This window comes from Chamaea fasciata, unplaced genomic scaffold (assembly GCF_029207755.1).
Source record: "Chamaea fasciata isolate MVZ Bird 193981 ecotype frontalis unplaced genomic scaffold, bChaFas1.0.hap1 SCAF_1, whole genome shotgun sequence".
Lineage (NCBI taxonomy): Eukaryota > Metazoa > Chordata > Aves > Passeriformes > Sylviidae > Chamaea > Chamaea fasciata.
Genome location: NW_027094086.1, coordinates 123,541,776 through 123,556,000, shown reverse-complemented (window position 1 = coordinate 123,556,000; position 14,225 = coordinate 123,541,776). Strand labels below are relative to the sequence as shown.

General features: G+C 38.0%; 1 protein-coding gene across 5 annotated transcripts in view; it reads right to left on the bottom strand.

Moving 5' to 3' along the window:
• Positions 1-10,613: 10,613 nt before the first annotated feature.
• SNX13 (sorting nexin 13) overlaps positions 10,614-14,225 on the bottom strand; it is a 64,605-nt gene continuing 60,993 nt past the window's right edge. For 3 of the 5 annotated variants that reach the window (XM_066196285.1, XM_066196260.1, XM_066196277.1), the window contains 2 exons: positions 13,942-14,185; positions 10,614-12,630 (listed from right to left, as the gene is read on the bottom strand). In XM_066196285.1, coding sequence (XP_066052382.1) covers positions 12,597-12,630; positions 13,942-14,185 — 278 coding nt within the window. In that variant the 3' untranslated portion in view covers positions 10,614-12,596. Of the gene's footprint in view, positions 14,186-14,225 lie in introns of all 5 variants that reach the window. The other 2 variants (XM_066196268.1, XM_066196293.1) reach the window with 2 other exon arrangements.

Here is a 14,225-nt window from a genome sequence, read left to right as displayed (position 1 = left end):
ATCATAGAGTTCAACCATTAACCAAGTTCACCACTAAACCATGTCCCTAAGTGCGACATCTACACATTTTTTAAATACCTACAAGAATGGCAACTCCATGACTTCCCTGGGCAGCCTGTGCCAGTGCTTAACAACATGGTCAGACAATAAATTTTTCCTAGTATCCAATCTGAACCTCCTCTGGTGCAACTTGAGGTCATTTGCTCTTGTCCTGTCACTTGTTGCCTAAAGACTGAACCCCACCTCACTACAGCCTCCTTTCATGCATTATTTGAGAGCCATAAGGTCTCCCCTGAGCCTCCTTTTCTCCAGGGTAAACAACCCCAGCTCCTTCCTCATAAGACTTGCACTGCAGACCCTTTCCCAGCTCTGTCTGTACCTCTCCTTCTGTCACACAGTAGCAGGTTTACTGCCTTCTTCCCCCACCATGCTGGGCTGGGAGCAGAGCTGTATGTGAGCAATTAAAAAGACACAGGCAAAAGTTGCTCAGGTCTGACAAAAAGTCATGTAGACACTACAGTATCCATATAATAGGTATCTTCTAAAACAGGTAATTATTTTAGAAGTCTCATTTCATAGATTTGAGTCAATTATTCAGAGCTGATAAAATAAATCTCTGTATTTTCTTCTCTAGAGAATCTTGCTGCACTTTCAACCAGGAAATCTTCTTGCTTCTCTTGACTGAACTTACGACCCCTTTCAAGAAAAGCCTCTTCTTCTGTGCAGGAAAAGGATGCACCACTTCTCCTTACAGACTTTGTTTGGGTCTTGCTCCTCATTGCTTTTCAAGATGTGCTGGGCCTGAAATACTCAGAATAGCAACTTTTACTGCAGGAAAAGTGGAATACTTATTTTTAAGTGGTCCTACTTTAAAGCCAAGTGCCTTGGCCTTTGTTTTATTGTTAGGAGATCTCTCTGCACTTAAAAAAAGGAAAGTTCACCAGAACACAGAAGGATCTTAGGGAGTTCAATCCAGCCTGCTTTCACAAGGCATAATTAGGCAAATAAATTTTCCCAAGTGTTAACTTCTCGTCCAAGCTTCGCTTTTCCCTATCTCAGTGTGACAATCTTAGGCAGCAAGAATCCTTCGTTAGAGAGAATGGAAGAGAAATTCAGCAATCTCTACACATTAACCTGCACATGCCCAAGTTTAACCCGACATTTCTGCCATCAGCAATAAGCACACAAATAAAATTATTTGCCATATCAGCCCTATGATACCTTCTTGATAGGGCAGGGTTCAACGTAAGGGTTAAAATAAAGATGGAAAAATAGAGGCAAAAAAAATCAGCCTAATAATTTTATTAAGGCAAACCTGCAAGACTGGGAGAGATGAAAAAGAAATGTGGAGATTCAAAACAGAGAAGATTCCAATTTCTATGGCATAATTTTGCCAAGTATCAGGCACAACAAGGAGAGCAACCACCGGAAAAATCAAGAAAAATTAATCCCTATCACTAAGTGGATGTATCTGTCTCATCATGGTGATTAGGAAGGCGATGCTATGAGCAGACCCAGGTCTCCTACCAGTTGCAGAAGCAGCCACCAGACTGCACCTGGGCACCAGACTCTTCACATTTGCTCGAAGTGTGTTTGCTGTACACAGGAAGTAGGTCTATGAGAACTATAAAGTAATACAGCTTGGACAGTTTTTTGGGAAAAAAAAAATACTCTTGCAAATCAAAATGAGCATGTGGAGGTTGTTTTAAGTATCTTTTGCCAAAAACTGCCAAAGCGTACTGCTCTGACTTTGTTACGGGATCTCTCTGCAGCTTAATTTTTCCTGTTACTGCTTCTACAGGTTCTGGGGGACTAAAAAGATTGTGTACTCTGAAAACAACTACAGCAGGGAAAGCAGAAAATCATAACAGCTCCTGTTAAAAATAAAGTCTTTGTGGCAGTACACTGCAGACGCAAGATTGCCCTTGCCAAGGTTGGGGGACAAAGCAAGCTGAAATAACCTATACGATGATAGCCTCAACATGTGTTAAGTTTCAAGCTTCAAGCAGTCACCAGCTGTGACAAGAGTGACTTTTCTAAAAATTCCTCTTTAGTCATCACGTGCAAGCAGAGACTTACTAAAAATCAAAACCTGAAGACTGAAAGATTGTTTCTTCTCAAATATCCATCCCACATCCATGAAATACATGCAGAATGGGGGTAACATTTCAATAGATGTCAGATCCTTTGCCCACCAGGAGCTTTTACACAAAGTCAAGACAATTATAGAGAAGGGCAACAGAGAATGACCTGACTTGGTATTCAACATTGGGTCATCCTTTATACAAACAATGCAATTGGTTGGGGTTTGGGAAAACGAGGAAGACTTTCTAGATCCTCCTTCAACAGCCTCTGTGAGCTGGCAGAGCTGACAGCCACTCCCAGCTGAGGTCTTTGCCCTTTCCACCTCCAAGACCCTGTGTCTGATGCCTGCCCTGCCAACACCACCTGTAACCACAGCCTGTGTTGACCAAAACTGCATCTAAATTAAATGTTTTTCAATTATTTTTTCCATGCAAAGCCACCAACCCTCCCAAAAAATCAACCACAAACAAACTAAACAAACAAACAAAAACTGTCAACAAAAAACCCTTCATGCAGCTCTTTAGAATCCATTTTGAGAAATACATTTTCAATCTGACTACTTATGCAAAGGCAACTGCTAACATATTCACTCTGGAACAACTAATGGAGAGGAAAAGAAGCAGTATCATTTAATATAGGGACCATACTACTACATAAGGACTTTTCCCAAATAAAAATGGGAGAAAATGTTAACAGTAGTCAGAGAAATTGTGACAATGATTTTTGTAAAAAAATAAGCTTTTCAGGATAGAAGTATCCTTAGCTAGCACATTTCAGTGGCAGTCAGAGCTGGTAACAGATTAGCTTCTGTACAGCAAATTACCAGCCTATTTAATAATATGCACTACAACATACACACGGCTATAATTTTTAGAAATTCAGAGAGTTGACAAAAGACAACATTTGCTCAGGGAGAACAGGGCTGGGCAATTTCCTTCTTTCTTGACCTGGAATGCAAAGATCTACACAAAGAGAAGCTCTGGTGATAACACTGTCTTCTGTTTCTTTCAAATTCATCATGTCTCAGTCTGTCTGTTAATTTTGCCAAACAGTCATGCATCTTATTTTTGAAGATAGCTGTTCTGGAGAGGAAGGATTAAGCTATCATAGCCTGAGGTCCAAGAAATTAAATTTGTTACTTTCTCTGAACGTCACTCTGGGACTGTCTTAAACTTCTCTGAGCCATGGGGGTGGGATGTTGAATTTCTCCAGCCCTGCTGTTTTTCATGTGTTTTCACATGGGAGAGAAGGAGAATGCATCCCTTACACGTGACACACTCAGAGTACAACTGCCAGGCAGCCTACCCTCCTGCAAATGCCATTAGGAACCTTTCTCTTCAAAAAAAAAAAACCAACCCAAACAACTTAAATCAACATTAGCACCATAATTATTGCAAAGCTGATGAATGGGCCACTCTGTTGTCTGAAGTCCATTTTAATCCCAAAACAACATAGTTAGGATGGGAAAGACTTTTCAAAGATATTTGAAATATGCATATTCCATTTCAGGTCCAGGGAATCGAGTTACCAGCCTGTAAGTGAGATAAGGCAGCAAGAGAGTACCCAGATCCTGGGCGGCTGTGGGACATGGGTGATTTGCTCAGCTCAGTCCTCAGGCTAAGCAAAGCCTCTGCTAACACCAGCTGGAACGTGTGCCCTGCAGCCCTGGACAGCTGGAAGGAGAAAAGGCTAGTCACAAATTAAATTAAGAGGTGTAATATGGTGTGAGAAGAAAAACAAATTGAGATTGTGAAAACAGGTGCCAACTGACATTTACTCAATACTCAGTCACACTTTCCTTTCTCTTTCTGTGATTAGTAGCTAAGCTGAATTAGGATAGATTTCATGCTTCTGTGACCTTCGAGAACCCCCTTACAGAAAAAGAAAAACACCTGTAGCAAGAAAGATTTTTTCCAAGAGGGTAAAAGTGCCAACTACTGTGAAGCTGGGCTGGCCAGATCAATACACCAAGGCAAAAACATAGTGATGCAACCAGTTAAATTCTACTTTAAAAAAAAAAAAAAAAAAAAAAAAAAAAAAAAAAAAAAAGCACTAAGGAGAGGGCTTTAAAGTAGCACCAGGCTGGAAAAGTAATGAATTTATTTATCTGCATCATTCAAGGTTATCCTACTAGTTATTGTTTAGAGAATAAGCTGAAACTAATGAGCACCAATGTTGAAGTTACTGGGAAGTACTAAAATGAAAAGTGATGGACCAAATCCCCTTCAGAGCCTTGTGCTCTTTCTGTGCCCCTGAAAGCAAAACCATGATTTTGTATAAGCTCCATTGAGGTTCCATAAAAGAAAGGCTTTTCCTGTGAGGGTGCAGGAGATCACCTTGATACCGCTACACCTGAACACCATTCCTCTGGTCACACCAGATTTTGGGGTGGAAAACTCTTCTTCCACTGCCTGAGCAGTGTCTCCTGTTCAGACATGGAGGCTCCCATGGGCTCAGCGCTGAGCCTGGCCCACTCTCAGCTGGGGGACGCTCCAGAGGATCCTTCCTCAAGAACCTTCTGCTCAGTGCAAGCTCCGCACAACCTATTCCTACTCAAAGCTTCTTTCCTAGGAGGGAAACTATGGCAGATTTTCAGCAAATCGACCTGCAAACACATCTCTTGATCCGACTCAGAAGCCAAGGAGATCCCTGACATTTGGTAGGACAAGGTTAATTAGAAGATATGCCATATCCAACTGCTAAATCCAGGACAACCTCCTTGTTCACCCAACAGACCGTGTTATTTCAGAAAAGCCTCTTCTGACACAAAAGGATTGGCAGGACTGTGGGAACAGAGAATTTCAGAAGGGCAGTTTTCAAAGCAGACCTTTCCCTCTTCCCAAAAGCACCAAAATTTTTAGAACAAATGCCTTTGGTGGAGCTTACCTCTGTCTGTGTGAGGCTGTGCCCATCTTGCACCACACATGGCTGTAGCAAATATTCAGCCCTATCTTGCAGGGTTCAGAAACACAAACTCCTGCACCCCTCAAACCAAAGTCCAAAGCATGATCCCACCCACAACCAACCACAAACATGCCACAATGCACAAAGACCCAGTGCTTTGGAAGAAAATACTTCAAATGACACCTCCCACTAATTTTTAAGGTTACAGGCTTTTGTGCAATAACATGAAGTTTTGGGACTCTACCGAGGACAGCAGCATTGAATTAACATGTTTTTCTAAAACCTTCCACAGCTGAACAGATGATGGCAAGCATATACCGTAAGATCACTTCATGAAAATGTCAGGGGTCTTAGAAATAGTTGACATTCTCTGGCCTTCAGTTTCATGATCTTTATCATAGTAAAATGTTTTTGCTTATTCCTTGCACACCTGCTGTGTGTCAGTTTTCCCCCAGTGGAGCTCCCTTACCGCATGCACTGATCATACTGACATACACAACCACTTTCTTTATACGAAGCAGAACTCAGGCACTATTGAACCATCATATGCTGATAAAAACTACAGAACATAAAACACTTTGTGAAGAGAGAGGAATGCAGACCAGGAACGTGGCTCAGGGTTGGAATAAATGAGAACAGAGGCCTGGAACTAGCTGCCATGAAGCTTTGGATGAAAATCCTTAAATATTTCTGAGGTATTTATTTTCATCTCATACAACCAATTATTCTTATGAAACATCAGCAGCAAATCATGCCAGAAGACAAGCTTCTTGAATTTTGAAGCCATAAAGCATAACCAAAACACTGCAGGGAGTGGGAAGGATGGACAAGAGGAACGGGTACAGATCCAAGAACTCCAGTGCCTGACCTCTTTTTAACCTCTACAGTTCAAGAAAGTTTCAGCTCCTCTACTCCACTTCTTCTTAACTGAGTTCAGTAACTTCACTGCCTGGCCATAAGTACCTTGTCACACTCATCATTCAACTCTACATATGCAATCACCTTCAAAATACATCAGCTTTTAGAAACGTACTAACCCGTGCTTGTACTTACAACAAAAGAACTTGAGGAACAACAACAACATTAATTTTTGACTATAGAGCTAAAAAAGAGCAAATTGTAAAAAGTGTTTAATCAGGTTTAATTGTATTTGGAAATATTTTACATTTTTTTGTAAGTTTACATTAGTTTAACAAGAAATAGTCTTTCAAACTTATTCCTAAACAGATGATGAACAGTTTAGACTCCTAAACTTATTAAACAGATGTTGCTGAAAAACCTACTGAGCACAAACAATATTAGAATTGTCTGGTTTACTTCAAACATAATTTTAAAAAATCAAGAGTAGAATATTTTTAACTTGATGTGTTACGGTAATATACTGTGTAAGTATGGAAAACTGGTAAGTTTTCATCCTTGCAATATTTTTTATTAGGATTTGTGAATTGAAATTACCTAAAAGATGCAGCAGGCTGTTAAGAAATGGAATTTAGCTTACATGTGTAATTGTTAATAGGAGAGAGAAGATTCATTTAAATGAAATTATTCCAGGCCCATGAAAACAGAACTGTGGTTTCTCTCTTATTTAACTTAAAGGAATGGCCACCATGTAGAAGGCAGCATACATGGTCAAAACAGGCTTGGACACCAATTCATGAATCATACAACAGAGTATCCTGACCTGGAAGGGACTATAATGATTGTGTCCAATTCCTGGATCCCTGCACAGGACACCACAAAAATCACACCATGTGCCTGAGTGTTGTCCAGATGCTCCTCAGTCTCAGACAGACTTGGTACTGTGACCATTCCCTGGGGAGCATGCTAAACCAGGATGTGCATTATTGTTTTGTAATCAGCTTCTGCTAGCCAAGATTTCAGTCTCTGTCCTCCTCTGCTTTGAGAGTAAACATCTCTAGGGTTTCCATGCTCTGAACATCTGTAATGCACAAAACACAATTCTTTGTCCACATCTCCTCTACAGACCCAAAGCCTCTGCCTCTAAGCTAGTCCCACTGCTGTTTAAGCAATGCATGGATCCATGACATCACTCATCATAAACATGTTTACATTTGTCCCTATTTTAGGACAACTTCAACTTCATCAAGGGCAACTTCACAAAAACATTCCAAGTAGCTGAAAAAATTCTGTGCAGCCAAAGGAGACATGCAAATCCTTTATTTTCGCGGGGGGCAATTTCTCATGTGACGGATTATTACAAGTATAAAAGTACTGGTCAGACTTTTAAAAAAATCAACTAAAAAGAACTCTTTTTAAAAAGCATTAAATTGGCATATTTTATATTTGAAGAAAATCAAAAGCATAAATTTTAGTTTCCCCATATTTGACTTTAAAAACCAGTTCCCCCCAAACGGTCAGGAGGCTTGTACTTTTCTATACTTTGCAACACACAACATACAATTATGTACATATATATAACCTAATGCTACATGTTAAGACTTCCTTGGGTTAGGTTTCCTTGTAAGAAAGAACATGAGATTTGCTGATTGATAAAAAATAATCAGAAGAAACAAACATTATCTCTGGCAATTCCTAGTGCTGGCACTTAGTCTTTCTTGTCTTTTAACAAAAAGAGAAGCATTTTCTAGCTGAACAAATTAAACTAATTTTGATGTGATCAACCAAAGCAGTTTACAAAGAGTAGGCAGTTTATTTGGAGAGTGCTTCCCTTCATCTGTGATAAAACCTACACATAGCTACTGGGAAAGAAAACAAGTATTGCATGTGAAATAGTATTTTTCTGATGTGAAATGCTCAATACAAAATACGTAATTCTCAGAGGTATAAATGCACACAATATTAGAAACGCACAAAAAATTAATTATGCTTCATACTTCAATCAATTACTGTCTAATTTCTATTAAGAAAGTAAAAGCTTAAAGTATTGGAATGGGATGTCGATAGAGGTTTTATTTAAGTTTTCAAAATAAATCTGAGGTTGAGAGATATTTCTCACCTACCAATTTTTCTTCTGCAGTGCTCTCTTTTCAGATTATCCAATTCTCTCTCAAGTGAATGAACTGAGAATATTGCACGTCATATGCTGTTGCTAAATGAGTAGAAAATTTCACTGTTTTTTTCTAAGAAATGGGTTAGTAGACCCACTATGAGAGCCCCATCTCTCTCAGTTTAGTAAGTGATCACTTGACTTGGTACCAAATAAATAAGTCATCAGTAAAAATAGTATCAGTTAAAATAATTTTAAGTTATTATTCTTAATAATTAATCTTAATTATTATTTAAAATTCCTCTTATTCTTATTATTGCTTCTTATGGATTCTTTTCAGCTGTAGTCCACAATATCAGAAGAAAAGTATTATGACTGTCAAGCTGAGTCCACCTTCACAAACAGCCCTCTATCCAGTATTACTACACTCCTTGGGCTCAAGATGACACACCCTATAGAGACCACAATATTCTTGGCAACAGCAATATCATTAACAGAAAGTAAAAAATAATGGATTTTATAGCAAGTGGAACAGCACATATATTTCTGTGTGGAATCACTTGGTATCACTCAGGTGCTTCAGCAAGTTCTTTCAGTGGTGACAGTCCCTGTCAGTAACACATTTATACAGGCTGCACTTTCCTCATGAGCAGAACACCGAGGCTCCAATCCATTCAGAGGCATTTACCACAGCAACTCACCACTAGCCTCAACAACACTTAGATCCCACGTGCAATAAAAAAAAAACTAAAATACTTTTCCATGAGATCCCCAGGAGAACCACGAGTCCATTTTCCCTTTACGTGGCACTGCACAAAGTCAGCACAACTGTTGAATTTCCAAATGCATGACAACCTGGTTTCACATTTGCACTGATACAATTCCACAAGACAGAAGCGCACTGCATGGAGGTCCCATCCCTTTTTTCCCCCAGATACCCATGTTTTTACATTAGACATAATCAGGTCTTGTTTCTTTGCAGAAATGATGTTCGGGATTAATGGGAAGCCAGTGTTTTAAATCAACATAGATAACTTAAAACTGAGTAAGATGTGAAACCAATTTTTTTAACACACTATAAAGGAATGCTTTGTATGAAGTTCTTTATAACAAAAACATTGCCTTTGGTAATCAAATTCCAACTTCACCATTACACTGAAAAATAACAAACCTGTAGGGGAGATGACATCTGCAAAATTTCGTACTTACCCTAATACAGGCTGGCTATTTTAAGGAAGAGAACAAAAGAAGTGAAAGTTCTGGCTATTCTGTGCATGGAATTACCAGGTAACTTGCAGAACCTTATTCCACATGCTCCAAATGAAGAAGAATGTTCCCAATTCAAAAAATTTTGATAATCTCTTACCAAAAACTCCTGGAAGTTGGTAACAGAAAAATTTCATCTTTACCTCTCAATTCAGCACTAAAACCTCTAAAGACTACTTTGGACTTGTGTTTGGAAGTGTCATGGTTAGAAAGAAAAATACAATTTTTGAAATCTACATTCCTTATTTCCCTTTAGTACATCTTGATTGCCAATAAATTCAGTATAATCTTGTTCTCTAATTAAACCCAACCTCAGAATTAATTTGTGGACTAGTCCAATTCTAATACGCCAAATGCAAATTCCAGTTAGCCCTTGCTGAACCAGGTATCAAATTATTTAACTAACCCATGCAGATTATCCCAAGCCCAACATGCCATAATGATTCAGAGACATGGCAAGTATCTCAAATAACTGGGAAATAGTTATTTGAGACATCTGAATACAAGAGTAGTCAAATGCGTTTTGGGGAGGGACACACTGCAGTGGTGTACATGTTTCAAGTGTTTACTAAAACTTATTTTCTTTTGAAATACATAACAAAAGTGAACTTATTGTTTTCATTAAATAATTTCCCTTCTTCCAAGAGACAAATTATGGAGTTTGTAGTCACGTCAAGGAAGACTGATGCTGCCTACTGAACTCCACAAAAACTTCAGCAATCACACTGCATTAGACATCAAAACCAAAATTAAATAATCTGATAGATGAAAGATTTAAATAAGTCACTGACACATGTAACCCTCAACAAGCAAAGGGCAGATATTTTAAAGACTGTTTAAAAAATAAGCTTATTTGGAGTGTATTTTTGCCATGAAATTACCTTAGGATAACAGGTGCAACAAATAAGAACTTTCAATCAGCTAGTAAAATTCCTGCTATGTGTCTATACCCTGTAGCAAGAGAAAGTGGTAAACTCTTTACTCCAGGGTCACAGAACTAACATCTCTCTAGCTCAGGACATCTTTTTGATGAATGTGAAACAGCTGGAATAAAAACATCATGGGTAACAATTGTGATCGCATGGCAGACCCAGCTGCTGCAAAAATAAACCCGGGGGGGAAAGCCAAAGATTTAAAAAAACCTCAATATAAACCCCTCCCACATCATACAATGCCATTGTTTCTGCTTCTTTTTATAATACAGTACTCTCTACAAACACTGGTCAAAAATGAATGTAGAGATTAATTTGTTAGAAGCAAACCCAGTTTATAAAATGTTAAAAAAAATCACAGGATGGTTGTTTAAATAAAACAGGAATAGTTTTATCTTTAGCAACTTTCCGTACCTGCTAGTGAGAATGTTATTTGAAAAATAAATGGAGACTCATAGTAATACTGTTAATACTTTATTAGTGTCATTTTTTAGCTTTCTATTGGACAGAACATAAATGCAAACTCCAAAATAAATTCAGAGTCCTCTGCCATTCAGTAGAAGTGACCATGGCAGCCCATTTCATGTTCATTCTTTGTTACAGAAACGAGAGGAGGGGAGAAGGGAGGGGAATAGCATCAATAGAACAATTAGGCACACAGCTGACACTTACTGTACAATGATATGCACAAGTAATTTATAACAGCTCTATGAGCTTATGAGATGTGTTCTTCAGATTCTTCCCTTGTAGTATATGAGCTTTGCTCAGAAGAGCAAGGATCATTGAGAACAAAGGAATTAACAAAGGAGTAACAAGTAAGACTTTTAAAACAAGTCCTTAAATAAACTAAGATAACAACAGAATGTAGAATTGACCAGCTGAGAAGACATTTTTAACTTAGACTTCAGAACATTAAAAATTCATTTATTTTACAGCTATTCAAATACACATGCATTAAATGAAAATATTGCACAAAATTAAAATTTAGATTGTGGAATTTATATAGTTTCATTTTGGTACACATTCTGGTAGCACTTAAAATTTACTGTTTAGTTCTAGCAAACACCAGCAGCACAAGCTTGAGGATGAACCAAATGAAAAATTCAATTGCTCATTTTCTCTTAAAAATAATTAAGGCTAAAACAAGTGCATTTGTTGACAGTGGCACAATTTTCAGCGGCCAGTCACAGCACCCAAAGGCCAGAAGATACACCCAGACACCTCAGTGCTGTATATTAACATTCAGTTTCGGAGACTTCCCAGGATAATAGGCTGCATGGGTTCACAGGGTGGGTACTTCAAATTGTCGACAGGAAAACCTTTTAAATAAAGATACATACAAACTCGCTTTAACAAAAAGTACTCATTTCTGATGGTTCTTGCCAGCCAACAGGCATCACTGAATTAGGAAGCCACATTCTGTAATTAAATACAGAAGACAAAACTTCAATACATATATACATATGCACACATGCGTATATAAATGTGTGTATAGGTATATGTAATAAATTCATTAGGTAAAACCACTAATAAGCACGGTGCATTATGTTCAGTTCACATTCCTAGAGATATTATTTTATTTTTGTACAGAAATGTACCAGATAACTTAAAAAAAAAAAAAAAAGCCAAATTTGTATATCACTATCCTCTTGAAATTTTTTATGGTACCTACAGATAGATAAAAGGTTCCACAGATTTGACAAAACAGTATTTGAACTTCCCACTTTCCTACTGCTTAACAAATTCAGTGACTTAAAAGACATAAATTAAATTTGGTAGGATTAATGAGATATTTACTGTATCACCAAGAACAACTGCTGAATGATCTTTCATCAGTCAGGTATCAGTTATGCTTGAGCACCCTGACATCAGAGGAAGATACAGGCATGTAAACAATAATAGGAGCTGGCTATGTTGATTATTTCACACAGAACTCAAGAATTTTGTTAAATTCAAAAGCATTTAACCATCACACTTCTACAGAACCTGCAGAGAGGAAGGGAGAGGGGTTCTTCTATATTTACCAAGTTGTCTTCCTAGGGATTACAAAAGAAAGGGATTGAATTTACAGCATTTAGTTCTGCAATAAAGAAAAAAAACAAGTGCACTTGAGCCCATGCATACTGTATGAGAATGTTAACAGTACAATATGATCATCATAAAGTAGTATGATAAAAGGCTACATTTCATTAATAGAGTCCATGAGAAAAATTGTCTATATAGAGGTGTCAGTCAATTTAACAAGGTCCTTTGAGAGCCTTCTATCTTGTCTCAGAATGCTTTCATCAAAGGTCTATGTTTCTCTCTTGCATAAAAGGACCATTTGTTCCCATTAAGACACAAATTGCAAGAAAGATCCTTGGGATCCTTGATCCATAACTATATTTTACCCTGTGTTTAGCATTCAGGAAAAAAAGGGACTCTAAAAGATTACCTTCTATTCACTCAAGATAGTAGTGCTCAAACAGTCGGGGACTACGAGAAAGAAAACACAAACTAAGATACGCTGTGGCCAAACAGGATTATTCAGATGTTACTGCATTTTCAATCGAACAGAACTTCTTCAATGAAACTAAACAGATGGATGTGGGGCCTTGATGTCAAATTTTTTATTAAAATTTTACACTATGCAAAAAATAAAAAAATTATTTAAAAAAATATTGTAGTTTTATTTCCTTTTTATTTTCATATATACACTGAGATGCATTCAGAAATTTCCAAGTGTTTGCATATGACTAATGAAATTTTTACCTGTGAGGAACCAAGTAATTCTCACGTTTTTCCATATGAGGCTTACACACTAAAAGGTAAGGAATCTTTCAATTAAGTAGGACATAGTTCTTTCACATCCCAAAAAAGCTCCAGATTTTAGTGGGGAGTTGTGTGTAAACTGTGTCTTAGTGCAATTTCCTCATCTTCTAACACAATACCTATCCTCTTTGAAACATATATCCCTTTCCTTCTACAACTATCAACTTATGTTCCAACAGACCAATTGAACATAAATATGATGCTCCTTCTCCACTGAAGTTACATGCAAAATGTATGCCAGGTGCTGTAAGAGCAGCATATGGCCCTTAAAGCTACAGAATAATCAGAATAAAGGGTTTGTTTCTACTGCATCTCTGCTTTTACTAAAACCCCCATTAGATATAAGGTTAGTTTAATTTTCAAAATACGAAAGGTGATGGAAATGTGGCATCAAAGCCACCTTACTTCCACTTTTATTCAATAATGTACTTTTATGATGGGGCTATAGCTATTTCTCCCTGCTCCTATGAACCTGCTATTCCAAAAATTGCTTTTCCAGTTAACTCAGCCTTTACAGGAATGTTAAAATAGCCCTACAGAGCTTCAACACTTGTAATGTCAAACTATTCCACCTGACTCTCACACATTGCACTATCTCCCAGCGCCAAAACACCCTTTTATCCAATTGTATCACTATAGTTGTGCTTTACTTGAACACTCTGGCACTTTTCATCGCTGGCAAAACATCGACTCAGGAACGGAAGGGATCATTCTGATATACCGGGCCACTTTTCTTCTCAATGTTGCATGAAGACGCACCAAATCATTTAAGACACACAAACCATCCTGGTAGTGGTTGAATTACAAGTGAAGATGAGAAGATCCACAGGTCTTACAGATGCATTAATAATCTAATATGTGACACTAGAAGACTGGTGCAGAAATGACAGCATGTGAGTTTGAAGCCCCAGAGAATCTGCCCAAGTAATTAATCCTGGACAAACAAACACCAGCTTAATGGATTTGAAGTGTCACCTTTTCTGTAAGGAAGGCGCTTGAGTAGAGTGTAGTCTCTGCTTATACCTCTGCATTTGCTTTGACCTTGAATGCAGTTTGTTGAACAGCTCAGGGAACTTATTTTGTGGAAATAAGGTTTCTAGGAATCTCTCCAGAAACACGTACACCATCCTCTTATTCAGCTGACTATGCTGGAACATTTCAAAGACCCGAAGAATGCCCTTCCGCGTAGTCTCAGCGCCTATGATGTGTTTCAGTTCATCTACAAAGACAGAAGTCACGCAGAAGTTTAAGCTAAATTC